Genomic DNA, 13,753 nt, shown 5'->3' with positions numbered 1-13,753 from the left:
TCCTTCTCTCGTCCACGACACTACTCCTGACAGCAGCTGCTTTTTTGTACATTGATCTTTGATTTTGTAGGAAATGAGAATTTCTGATATTAGTGTATTTTGCGGTATTATTTAAAAATACTAACATGGTGCACTAGAGGTCAAAATATGTTTTCACAAATAACTTTTTTGATAGATATTTAATGGTTTAATGCTATTCAGACCCCTCTAGAGTCCTTTTTAGGCTTATTAACAATCTTCTTGTATAATGATATGTATGAGGTTTAACATTTTTTACTTTTCCTGTGTGGGAATAATACAAATTTCTACTTCTGTACCTTTGTGTATCTCGTACCTATGTAGGACAGGGGCTATACATGTAGGTGATCGGATCTTGGCTATCAACAGTGTCAGCCTGAAAGGGAAGCCGCTGAGCGAAGCCATCCACTTGCTGCAGATGGCTGGAGAGACGGTCACTCTCAAGATAAAAAAACAGCTTGACAGTAAGTATAAAAACTAGTAACAGTAACATGCATTTTAAATCTGTCTTTTGTGCGCAGTGTTGGCTAACGTGTTACCGTTGCCACATTACATCTTTCAGTACCGCCGTAATGTAACACGTTACTGTGCTAAATTCAGTAATCACAGTTACAAATAAGGTGTTACTTGCATTACAAAGGTTCTTCCGTTATCTGCACACCAGGTCAATAGAACAAAAACCTTGCGCAGAATCAGATGGTTTCAGTTCCTGTGCAGGAGGTAAAAAAAATAGGAAAGTAATACAGTAATACAGCTTTTGCGGGGCGAAGATATGGAAACCCTGTTGTTTAAAACATGCATACAATATTTGTACTGTATAAGTGGTATGTAACAGGTTAGCTGTTTGCAACTCATATCCTAATAGATCTGATTTAAAACCTGTTTATAGGTAAATGCAGAGAAGAGGTCAGTAGGTTAACCAGTTCAAGTTTCATTTTGTCTCTTATAAGCATTTAATGTTGAAAAATATACATGTAGTAAAAGGTTCACATATGTATTTTACCAAGTTAAAAATTAGAGTTAACCTTTAAATTAAATTGGCCTCTTTTTTTTTTTCTTCAAGACATAGAAGACAGGAAGACAGCAGATATAGAGGACACAACAGAAAACGAGATCAGTGACCCTGAGGAGGATGATTTGACAGACAGCCAACAAACCAACAAGCTATCAGAGCTTTACTCCACAACAATACCCAGCGTTGACTCTGCTATGGAGTCATGGGATGGCTCAGGGCTGGATGCAGGCTATGGGAGCCAGGGTAAGCTACATTTGAGCATGTGTAGAAAGTGAAATTTCAGGATGTCTTAACCCTGTAAGAAATATGTTAATGAAAAGAAGGAATATATTAAAAGCACTCTTTCTTGTATTTGGTCATTTCATCTATCCTCTTGTAGGTACATACACCCATCAAGCAGCTGGTATCGCTCTACACCCGCATGAGTGGCGTAGTGCCAAGCAACAACGAAGTACCACGCCTCCTCCTGGACGTCGGAAGAACTACCCGTTTAGTGATGGAGGCTTCAGTGAGGATGACTGGGACAAACCACCAGGGTAGGTCTGAATTTAGTTTTAGCTACAAAGCTGTTCGTTGTGACTGTCTTTTTTTTTTTTGTTTATCATACACTTTTTTTTTGATATCACCTTTTTTATTCATAAAAATCCATATAAATGTTGACTTATTGACTAAGGGCCATTGTAGGCTGTCTGCACTCACTTGATTGTACAGTTTATTTGTGAGTGTGTGTTTTTTATCCCTCAGCAGTAAAAAGAAATGATGGGGTGACCTTGACCTCAAGGTCAAGGTGATCTGACCTTGACCTCAAGGTGACATAGATAATAGTTTCTATGGTTCATCAACACTATCTTTTGTCCTGTCTTCCTCTCCTCATACCCAACCGATCATGACAGATGGCTGTGCTTCCCTGAGTCTGGTTCTGCCAGAGGTTTTTTCCTCCCAGTGATGCCAAGTGCTTGCTCATAGGGATAATCAGATTACTCGAGTTTTCTTTGTTTCATTGTAGGGTTTTTACCTGACAATATAAAGCTCCTTGGAGTGATTGCATTTGTGATGTCAGTTCTATATTAATTATTATATTGTGGAATGATTAGGAATCACAGCTCAGACAGGTCCTTCACTTTTAGTCCCTATCCTTTGACACAGTGTGAAATTGACTGTGATTTCTATCTACTTTTTATATACTCTAAAGCTGTTTTGTTTTCTGTATCTTTTACCCTTTGGCCCGTGTTTGTCTTTTATGTTTGGTGTTATTGAACAGCAATTTGGTCAGCCCTGCTAATGTTTCTAAAGCTGTTTTATGAATAAAGTGCTATGGTATGGTGTGGAATGGTATGATATATTTCACCACTATAGATCTTCAAAATGCATGAGCTTATTTTCTGCAAGAAAGGATTTTATCTTTAACACTGTTTCACTGTGCCAGTATCATCACCAAGAGCTCATGGCGAAGGGTACACCTCATTGCAGAGATTGAGTCATGAAGTCAGTGCTACTGTGAATATGTTGTACCTGTGTCTTTGTGTATCTCTGTGTAAAGCTGTGATGAGTCAGAAGGCTAAGGCTAGTCAGCATGTTAAAGTTACATAACACTTTTGAGGGTGTACAGCGAGAGAAAGGGATTTTCGAGGAAAAAAAACAAAAATCAGTAAAACAATGAAAGTGAATTAATCGTGTTAGTTGGGGACATTCTGGGTTAAATGATTACTTTTGTTCGGTTTAACCATGACAGATACAGACAGTGTGTGTACAGATTCTGTGTCCTTAATGTCTTTTTGTAAGTGAAAGTTCCAGTGCTAAATCAGGCACACTGCATTTTCATGTAGCCAACTATTCTCTGCACTTTAGATAAATAAATATTATAATTATAATAATTATAATCATAATAATAAAATATTTAAGAGAAAAATACATTTCGCACAATACACAACGTGTGATCAAAAGGCAGTTCCATGAAGATAAAGCTTAAATATATTTGTCTTGCTTTGCATGGTTTTCCCCTTTTGTAGTACTCAGCAACAGAGAAAATCCAGCAAAATGGGTGTGGAAACTTGTTTTATTTGTGTGTCTGTTTTTGTGTGGCAGATTTATTGGCCAGCAACCGGATGGCATTCTATTGGATCCAGAAGACAGTTTCTGGTGTCAAGCTCTGGAGGACCTGGAGACCTGTGGCCAGTCAGAACTACTAAGAGAAATAGAGGTTAGTTAGTATTTTTCACAACTATTTGACTTCAAGTGTAAAATTGGCATCAAAGATGAATACTGGACTTAATCAGCATACAGTGCTCACTGAAGTGGATTTGCACTTGAGTCAAAGGGTTTTAACAACAGTTTTGTTGCAGGTTTTTATGAACCCTCATATTTTAATGGTTGTAAACATCATGTTTAATCTGCAGTTTATTTTAATGTATAGCATGTTTAGTATTTAGTATTTGAGGGTGAGATGGTTGTCTCGGCACCAGTGGGTCAAGGCGCTGACCTCCTCCCTGTAAGCCGTCTCATCACCTTTGGTGATAAGACCCACCACTGTAGTGTCGTCCACATACTTCAAAATGATGTTGGAGTTGCTAGTGGCCGTGCAGTCGTAGGTGTAGAGTGAGTACAGGAGAGGCCTCAGTACACACCCCTGTGGAGCACCAGTGTTCATTATGACGGGGGATGAGGTGATGCTGCCCAGTCTGACCAATAGTATTTAAACCAGTAACAAATTGTGCTGAACGTATGAATGTTTGTCAAACAATCACATTGGCAAGCACTCAATGTCTCCAAATGGTTGGTTACAAAGCGGTAACTCAACTTGTTTCAATTCATTGCAGGCATCCATCATGACAGGCACAGCCATCAGTCTTGGTGTAGATGGTGTCAACAAGCCTCCATCTGAGCCCATACTGACCCACAGCAGGATGAGCCCATTGCGGCGAAATTCTCTCCTGCATCAAGGCAACTTGCACCACCAAGGAACACACCTCCATCAGGGTGCTCATCTTCACGAGGAAGCCCACCTTCATGAAGAGGCTCAACTTCACCAAGGTTAGTCACTGATATGACACAACTAAGGGTGGTTGTTTCCAAATTTTAAACAGAAAAATATAGTAAAGTATCATTTTATACCATGTATAGAAGGATTACTTGTTAAACAGTTGGTTAAAAACACTTGCAATATGTTTGCCACTCAGACCCCCATCTACACGAGGAGGCCCATTTCAACCAGGAATTGCACCTACAACAAGGGGTCCACATTCACCAAGATATCCAATCCCCTCTCCTGCACCACGAGCCCAAGTCAAAGGCCTCACTGAGAGTATCAGAGAGGACATGGGAGTCCCGTCGGATCAAAGAAGAGATGCAGGGTATTCTGTCACCAACACCACTAGAGCTTCACAAAGTGAGTTCAGAGAGAACTGGACAAAATATGTTTTTGATGTGGGTTAGGATGAAATATTGAGAATATTAGGTAAACTTGCAGTAGATAATTAGAATTCAACCAAAAATATCAATGTAACCATTCAAGCTGACATTGCTGTTAAAGTTTGTAAGCATTGGTATCTGGTCCAAACTTTAAAGTACACATTTTGACTTGACATGTCAAACACTGTCATTACTAATAACTTTAATAATATCCCCTTTCTAGCTAGCATGCATAGTGAGTTCTAGTTTACTCTTATGAGGTTTGAAATGTTCTTTTTTACAGTGCAGAGTATTATGTAATACAGTATAAATACCCAGCCTCCCTGGGCAACTGTTATGCAAGTGACTACATGTAGTTCAGCCTTCCATGAATTTACAGTCACAATTTGAGGAGACGAGGGCCAAGTGAAACATGTACAGCTCAGAGCCAGAATGAGAAATACATGTTTTATCCATAGAGAGAAAATACATCACAGTGAACAACTATTACAGCCTTAAGTCGTGCCTCGTTAATCGATCATACAACATTTCAGATGAATGTCATAATGCTGCTGCATTTTTGGTTTTGTATCCAAAAGGTACAGCAAACAATCTGGATTGCATTACCAATAATAAAGACTTTATCTTACAGTTGTCCATTATATTATATGGCTTTGTCCATTTATTCGGCTTTTGGTTCCTGCTTTGTGGCACATGGCAGTTCACTGAAGAAAGACGTCTATTATCAGCACAATTGTCATTATCGTTTTTTCCGTTTATTCTTTAGGACCTTGTATTACAAATAAACTTTCAGCTGCGAATACACACCCAGAAAGCAATCAGGTTAAAATGTTTACATGGTAAAATATTTATTTGGATCAGTTTACAAAATAGTTTATTCCACCCTAAAGTAATAAATGTCAGTTTGTGTGCATTTATTCTGGTCGTCCTGTTTAATGAGCATTTTTATTCTGCTTGGGATCTTAAACCAGTTAGAATTGGATCTGGATCTCAGGCTAAAAATCTGTTTATTTTAGCATCTGATGTTGGTTTGGTTTTAATTTGCATACAAAACTTTTAATTTAGACAAATTTTTGTACTTTGATTAAATAAATTTGAATATGTTAATTTATCAGTGACATTTCTTTGTCTAAATTTCATGTGTTGCGCAGCTTTCTTTATGTTTGTGTGCAGTTATCATGGTTACAAGTGTTATTCCCATCCACAGAGAAACTTATTGTTCCTGCAGTGACACAACAGATATTTTGAGACAGTTTCATCAGACGGGTTGACATGTGAATAGTCTTTTTGTTCTGTTGTCTTGATTAGGAGCACAAGATACTAGCAAATTACATTTTATTACTCAACCTCACATCCTTGTGTTCTGTCACTAGGTAACAGTGATAAAGGACCCAGAGAGTGATGACTTTGGCTTTAGCGTGTCAGATGGTTTCTTGGAAAAAGGTGTTTATGTCAACATGATCAGACCTGATGGCCCTGCTGACAGAGCCGGGCTTAGACCCTATGACAGGATCCTGCAGGTGATGATGATAATAATTAGTGTACTGCCCATCATTGCATCCCTAATTCTAATATAGTTTTTTTGTTGTGAAGAAAGAAAAAAGCTCACTCTGTCCTCAGCATTTGGAAAAATTCTTTACATCATATTTTGTTATGCTTACATGTAGTTATCTTCACATCCCCCTCTTTTTTTTGTTTGCTAAATTAAAAATGTCTACAGTTATGCAAATTACCAAAGTAACCATTGGCTTAATCTTTTTGACTGTATTTAGGTGAACCATGTAAGGACGAGAGACTTTGACTGTTGTCTGGCCGTACCTCTCATCACAGAAGCAGGAGACAGACTTGAACTGGTCATCAGCCGCAACCCACTTGCCAATGATGACCCAGAGGACAATAACAACACTTTAGACCACGCACTTGACCTGTAACACAAATACATACACGTGCACAAAACATACAGAAGACATATTGTAACTGGTGATGAAGCATAAACTTATACATAGTGGAACTGGCCCAAAAACGCAGACACACACTCACTCACACACACACTCCACCGGCTTGCAGTATATCTGTTTAAATACAGAGACTCCTACTGGAACACACATCCTAACACGTGCATGCTCACATAGTCTCCCCATCCCATTTACACTGGGTTGAACTGCTTTTACACAGTACGGTCTATATGAAAGCATCACCACAATACAGAAAAACACACCAAAAGCTCTCCCGATAACTGGCTGGACTCACAGTGTTGTTTCGATTTCAACAATGACTTACTCGGCACTTTAAATAGCCATTTTTACTCATTTTAACCTGCAATACGGGTAAGATTATTTCAGTTTTTATTGCAAGGCCATATGCTCCCATGAACCTACAGTACTTGCACCTGAGAGATCTGCCTTATACAATATTGTAAATGATTTTACCGGAGAAAAATTCTCAGTTTCGGGTTTCCATTTGTTTCACAGAAGGTTACTAAGTACTAACAGAAAACGGAACAAACAGTTCATAATGGGAGTGTGTCTATAATAAATGTAGCCACTTTAGAATTTCATAATGCTGCTAAGATTCTGCTCAAACACTGCTGCTCACTTGACATTACCAAGAAAAAAACAAAATTCTGGAGTGGTCAAGTATAGCTCTTTTTTTCAAGGCAGACTTCTCTATTGGATCTTGCTGCACATTATAATGTCACTTTGGTGACATCACAACGCTGATTTATGAAGATGTCATCAGTGATGCCATCACAACTGCCAAACTGTTATTTTGTTTCATGCTATCATAAAATGAAAGTGAAAGGAGGGAAGGGCGTAATTTCTGCTCCCAATGAAAAATGGTGTCTTAAGTGGAATTGACCAATCACGGCTTTTGCTACACCATAAATGAGCATGAGTGGCTGTGCCCCAGAACAAACTGTACTGCCAAACGAAGAACATCTACCTGCATTTGAAATGTGCCAAATGTTATGACATTATCCACTATATCAATAGTTGTCTGAGATCACTGGGTTCACCTCATCATATTTCATTGCAAGACTACAATGTCAAGCAACAGTAGCATTTCAAATTCATTTCAAATCGCAAAATTATTAGATTTGAGGCTCAGAGTGATTTAATGTAACATCTGTTTGTCTTTATTGGCATATTTGTGTAAGGATGTGTGCCGCAGAATAAATTAACTAGCAGTTAGTTTAATTTTAAGATGTTAAGTCTGATTTATATAATCCAACAACAAAAGGATCATTTCACTTACCAGCGACCTCAAAACTAATATATACTGTGAGCCACTGGGACCATTCTTGGAGAAGAATGCCTAAGCAGTGAATAAAGCTGTTCCCAATAGCAGGCAGTGTCAACACAATGACAAGTGTGATTTAGGAGGATCTATAGGAATTAAAATATTCATAATTTTCCATTGGAGTATCACTTATAAGTATGAATCATCGTGTTTTCATTTGTCCAGCATGAGATCAGCATTTATGGTTGTGGGCCTTCTGCAGTAATGCCCGAGTGTCATGCCGCCATATTTTACAGAAGAGACAAGACACAGTTGTTCCCGATATGTTCCAGAACTGGAATATTACCAAACTGGAATATTTGATAATATTCCATTTTGAGTTTTCTTTTTTATTATATAATCTGTATTTCTTCTACACATCTAATAAGGAAGTGGTATACAGTTGCTTGTGATCTGCAGCCTCACCACTAAACCCTATGTGGTCCTTGAGGAAGATTCAATTATTGAAGAGTCTCATTGTCATGGATCATTTATGCTGTTGTATAGATGTTAAGGCAGTGGGAACAACAAGCAACAAGTCATAAAGAAGTAACATTCTCTTTGTTGTGGCTTTTAATTTAACAGCCTTTTGAACTATTCAAATAATAGCTATAGAGCACTACTGCTGTTTGGATTTATTGGTAACTCTCACCCTTTTGCACAAAGATTATGAACAAAGTCAATAGCATCATCTGCTATCAGACCTACTACACTAGGTTGCTGGTGAAGCCAGACTATGGACAAATTTCCGACACACACATTCTTACACAAAAGGCTCTGATAACAAAGGAAATGAAACCGTACAGTGTGTGTTATGCATTTATTATCAAGCCATTTTGTTGTGTCTTTCATGAATGTCTGTTTATGATGTGTAATTTAGTGGCTCAGCAGGTTCTATTCCAAGGTGCAATTGGAAATTTCCAGAGTTCGGCCTGAGTTAAACTGAGCCACTATCCTTTAATGGTCAGCACCCTTTGAAGCACTGTGAGCATTCCTGACTACTTGTGTGTGCTCATTTGCAATTTCACCATGGATCCAAGATTGAACTAAGAACAAACATTAGTTTGAACAGAGTGTGTGCCAAATGTTATGTCAAGGAATGAGAGCTGGTTTTCCCACTATTAACCTTCACCACAACATTAAGTGTTGTGGTTTCCTTGACTGACAGCTCATTAGTGCAAGATTCTAATCAGTTCACATAATGCTGACTATTGGGAAAATAGTAAACCTTTCTCTTCTTCCTAAAGCCTCCCCTGCTAACTTTTGATTAGCAACCTTGTCACATCTTACAGATCCCTTCTTGAACTAAACCTGATCTTAGTTGTGCGATAGTTTTAAAGCCCTAAGTATATTTCTACTTCTACTGCTAAGGGGATGTTAATTTCTAATTCAAGAGACAGCCAACTAGAACCTTACACCTGCAATGTGGTTAGACACACAATCTGTATTTTTACACCACTGACGCCTCATTAATGAATGAGACTACAGTGTCCAAGGCCAAAGGCAGTACATCAGGTCAGAAGCACAACAAGTAGCATTTTTTTTTTTTTAGTTTGGAGTGGTGCACCATTAATATTTAACAGAGCTAGTCCTAGCTGTAGCATCATCTTGTACAGCTGCAATTTATTTATTTATTTGATTTATTCTTCTTTGTGTCAACATAAGCTGTGACTCATCAGCCATCATACTAACCTGTTTTGGGTTCGACTTTCCCTAAAACTAAATTTCAGGCTGCTTGATTTTATAATCAAGGGCACTGTGCATCCGACTAACAATAGTCAGAATGCTCAAAGTAGCTGGAGCACTGAAATACCCTTCACACAGAAACTTTAGAACTTACAAGTCTTCAAGTTTCAAGTTTTGCAACCCCAGACATTAATTCCATTTCCTTCAGACCCCTAATTTCTCATGATTTTTTCTTATTCCTGCCAAAAATGTGTTTGCTCCAATTATCTTTGGATTAACTGAAATTGGGCTGGCTCTTGTTCCCTCCTACTGATCTTGGCAGTTTATGAATGTGCTGTGCAAAAGTAGGTGCTTAAATTCTACAAAGTAGCAGTTAACTTAAATAAATTGCAGTAAACAGAATAAAACTAAAATCAATCTCTGGTTTTGGTACCATTTTCCACCAAAACAGCACCAATCTTTTACACTTTAAGGTAACTGGCATCATCCAAATATTTCTAAGAACCTACCACAGTTCACTTCTTTGTCTTCTTTAATCCTATTGATAGACATGATGAAGCCATACAATTTCAAAGAAACTGCTCATCTATGTATGGGTTGCTCTTAGTTAACATTTAAATACTTTACTGCAGTATTTTATAAATGCGCAAGTTGCAAGATAAAGGTTTTGTCCTTTTTGAGGAAAAAAAACAAATCTAAACATCCTTTGCACACTTGTGTGTGTACACATATTAGCATGAATTATGGTGAACAAAACTATATGGAGTATATGATGGATACATCGTCAGTATAAGGATATTATTATAAGTGAGTAATAGAACAGCATTTTTTTTTCGACAAGACTAACAAAAAAAACTCAACTTTGAGAGAGTCACAACCCCTGTTCCTACCATTTTCTTATGTTGTTATGTAACAGAATTCAGCGGCACCCTATAAGAATTTCCATGTCTGTATGGGTGTGAATAACAAAACATATACAGAAGACTTCTATTTGTCAACGTTTCTCTGTCTAATACATGTATGTGCAAAAAATGTCCACTACTTCTGGGCATACACTGTTTCAGAGGTGTGTGTGTGTTTGTGTGTATGTGTCTGTGTGTGTGTGTAAACTAATTTGTGTACATTTCATTGTACAGTAGTGAGGTTTTAAAGGATTGTGGGCCTTTATATTTTTATTTCCAAAAACCGGAAAAGGCTTAAAATAGTGTAAACTCAACACACATACAAAAAAGGGACATTTACTTCTCTCCAAGCACTTACTGCTGAATATAAAGCACACTGTTGAATACCATGCACTGTAAGTATTTTCATGTACAATGGAACAAACTTTTGTAAAGCAACAAAAAATGAAAATGCTGAGAAAAGCCTTCTGAATTGTTTTTTTGTTTGTTTGTTTTTTTCTTTTATGTATGTATGTGGCCATGTATACTCCCTATGCATTTTTGGGTCAAATGTCAGTTTAAAGCCCAATCCAGAACCGTAACAACTGTTCCGCGCGGATAAGTTTATAATACAAAAAATGTTATTTAATTCCCTGTGCTTTTTCGATTTTGGGGAAAATAAAAATGTTCATGTGAAGATTTAATGGTAATGTACCACATTTTATTAGACTAGCTTGTTGGCATTACTCCCCTGAACCCATTAAGCGATTTCAGTACATTAGATAAGTTATTACATAATCCACCATATATTACATCATCAGCTAAAGTAAAGCCCTTTCACAAGACCACGCCTGCTCAGTCACTCACAAATATACCATGTAAACATGGTTAATCTTGTCGTACAGCTTAAATAAAGGGCGATTCACCTTCTGACCAGAGGATGCTAGTTCATGGCTATTGAGCAGTAAGGAAAGCCAAACTAGGTAAATGTTACTGGGTAATTACTTTATGCTTCTATAACAAGTTCCTGTAGGGGAGAGAGCACATGTTGCTTTTTCTACCGCAAGAGTTGTCAATGTGCAACGTAAGCCAGTCATGTACTCATGATTTTGGTTGGGAGACTACAGTCAAATATTTGTGTTACATTACATCAATCTTTTGGCTCTTTATTTTTATTTTTGGTGTGCATTTTGTTTTGTTTTTTAACATGCAGTGTCTAAATTGGAGAGCCTCAGCTGCAGCAAACTGTGGGTAGCAAAACATTCAATGGCTGCAAGGAAACTACATTATCTTGTCACCTCTTGTCAACTCAACAAATCAGAAAATTACCAGTAACAGATAAATAATGTTAGCTGAACACTAGCAAGTTGTTACAACTAGCAAACTATAGCACCTACCAATCTGACCATTAGTTATACATAAATAACAAATAAAATTGTGACAGCAAAACTACCCAAACCAGCTATTTATAGCCATTTTATTCACAACTTGCCACAATAAGTGAGCAGCAACAAACCTACTTAAACTAACCAGCTATAAGTAGGCTTGTTGCTGAGAACTATACAATGAGTCAATAAGATGTCTTGTTAGCTTACTGGCCTGTTTAATGACAGTTGTTGATGAGCTAACTTAAATTTCTTCTCCGATATCTAGCCAGTTAACCTATTTAGCTCAATGATAAACACAAACACTGACTTCTTCGTTGCAGTCAGCGTAATTATGACTTGAAACTGAGAAAATGATGTCATGCTGCACATTTCAAAAGTAGGAAATGTCAGTGTCTCCAGTCTTTGTTCCTATTTTTTTTTATTAATGTGTTTATTTTTTTAATTATGTTTCATGCTTTATTTTTTAAAGATATTTTGATTTGTTCTTTTGCCTAATATGTGTTTGGATGTCAAAGTTGCTACGGTTCTGGACTGGGCTATTAATAATGTACGCATTGATATTGTGTATTTTTTTTCCAAACTGTGTAAAGTTCTATTCTATGTAATATAGTATTTTTCTATGACAGTATGCTCTTCCAAAACATAGGAAGAAAATACAAAATGAAAAATAAAACGTATAACTTTGTTGTTGTCATTTTGATTTGTTTGTTTGTTTGTTTGTTTGTTTCATTTTCTAAGAAACAAAGAGTGTACTGCTATACTTCTCTTTTTGAGAAAAGAAAAGATTGCAAAGAAAAAAAATAAAATGTCTAATTTTATGTTGGATGTGTGGATTGTGTTTATTTTGGTAAATCTTTGTGACCAATGGAAAACAATGGACATTCATAAGAGATTATCTTTGGTCAGGATAAGCTCCTTAAATCAAACCTTTATATGCAAAAATTTTCTATCCAGGGAATTTGAACAAGACCTCATTTTACAACTAAAGAGATCAGGTTTAATTTTGGTTCTTCACCCCAAAGCAAACTTGCAGTGGAGGTAATGCTTCCTAGAGAAGCACAAAATGGAGCAGAGTAATCACATTTCTACCACCTACACTTGGGGGTGCTCAGGCTGGGGACTCAGTCGTCCTACTGGGAGACAGAAATTTGAAATAAATTTGCAAGCATTTCAAGCATAAGTGTTTCACTTCATATCTTTATGGGGGTATTGTGTGTAGAATCTTGAGGTGAAAAATTAATTTAATCCACAATGTAATAAGGCTGTAACATGACAAAATGTGAAATAAGTAAACGTCCCCCAATGTGAAACTGGACAGCCTTTCATGATAGTCTATGTTTTACTGTTTTTCTGAGCACATAATCTTGTGTTATTAGATCCCTTATCTAAGAGATTGAATTAATGGTTATACTGCCCAACAGAATGGACTTGATCCTGGAGGTAGACCACCCTATACGATTTATATGCCTTCATCAGTTCGATTACAGGTAATTCATTGGGCTCACACTACTAAGTTCACTTGTTATCCCAGGTGTAACCACACAATTACTTTCCTCTGGACATTTTTTTAGTGGACAGGCCTAGTCAGGGATGTGTAACAACATGTGTCTGTCCCTACTCTGTTTGTGCTTAAAACACAGACTTTCCGTTGTCTATCAGCTCATTTACATAGATCCTTAGCTGGACATCCATGGTCCCAAATTGTATTGGATTTTTATCACCTACAGTATCTGTAACCATGAACAGGTAACACAACCATCCCAACTTTAATCAATTGTTTTTCCAGGGCTTTTCATTTTATAGCCCTTCCCAAGCTGCCTTCAGCCTTATGCTCAGTCTCCATGGCATTCCACTGGACGTTGTCTGACCAGGGTACACAATTCACCTCAATTCACCTCCAGCTTCTGCTTCTCTTCTATCTCCAGACTTAAACAAAAACTGAAAGGACCAATTAGGAGTTGGAGGCAACCCACAATATACTGTTTCATCTAATTAAACAACCTGGAGCTCAAAACTGTCTTGGGTGGAATGCACCCATAATTCCATGATCTTCATGGCACCTATCATTAATCCTATGA

At 37.4% G+C, this 13,753-nt stretch overlaps 1 protein-coding gene across 2 annotated transcripts in view; it reads left to right on the top strand.

Annotated features, from left to right (window-relative positions):
* The window catches only part of grip2b (glutamate receptor interacting protein 2b), a 290,071-nt gene extending 277,749 nt beyond the window's left edge, over window positions 1-12,322 (top strand). For both annotated transcript variants that reach the window (XM_080890400.1, XM_080890399.1), the window contains exons 18-25: window positions 343-482; window positions 1,082-1,276; window positions 1,413-1,569; window positions 3,119-3,233; window positions 3,850-4,063; window positions 4,210-4,418; window positions 5,815-5,961; window positions 6,214-12,322. In XM_080890400.1, coding sequence (XP_080746526.1) covers window positions 343-482; window positions 1,082-1,276; window positions 1,413-1,569; window positions 3,119-3,233; window positions 3,850-4,063; window positions 4,210-4,418; window positions 5,815-5,961; window positions 6,214-6,372 — 1,336 coding nt within the window. In that variant the 3' untranslated portion in view covers window positions 6,373-12,322. The remainder of the gene's footprint in view (window positions 1-342; window positions 483-1,081; window positions 1,277-1,412; window positions 1,570-3,118; window positions 3,234-3,849; window positions 4,064-4,209; window positions 4,419-5,814; window positions 5,962-6,213) is intronic.
* Window positions 12,323-13,753: the final 1,431 nt, after the last annotated feature.

This window comes from Rhamphochromis sp. 'chilingali', assembly GCF_963969265.1.
Source record: "Rhamphochromis sp. 'chilingali' genome assembly, chromosome: 9".
NCBI classification, from domain to species: Eukaryota; Metazoa; Chordata; class Actinopteri; order Cichliformes; family Cichlidae; genus Rhamphochromis; species Rhamphochromis sp. 'chilingali'.
Note: the sequence above shows the minus strand (reverse complement) of the source record. Positions and strands in the feature narration are given on the sequence as shown.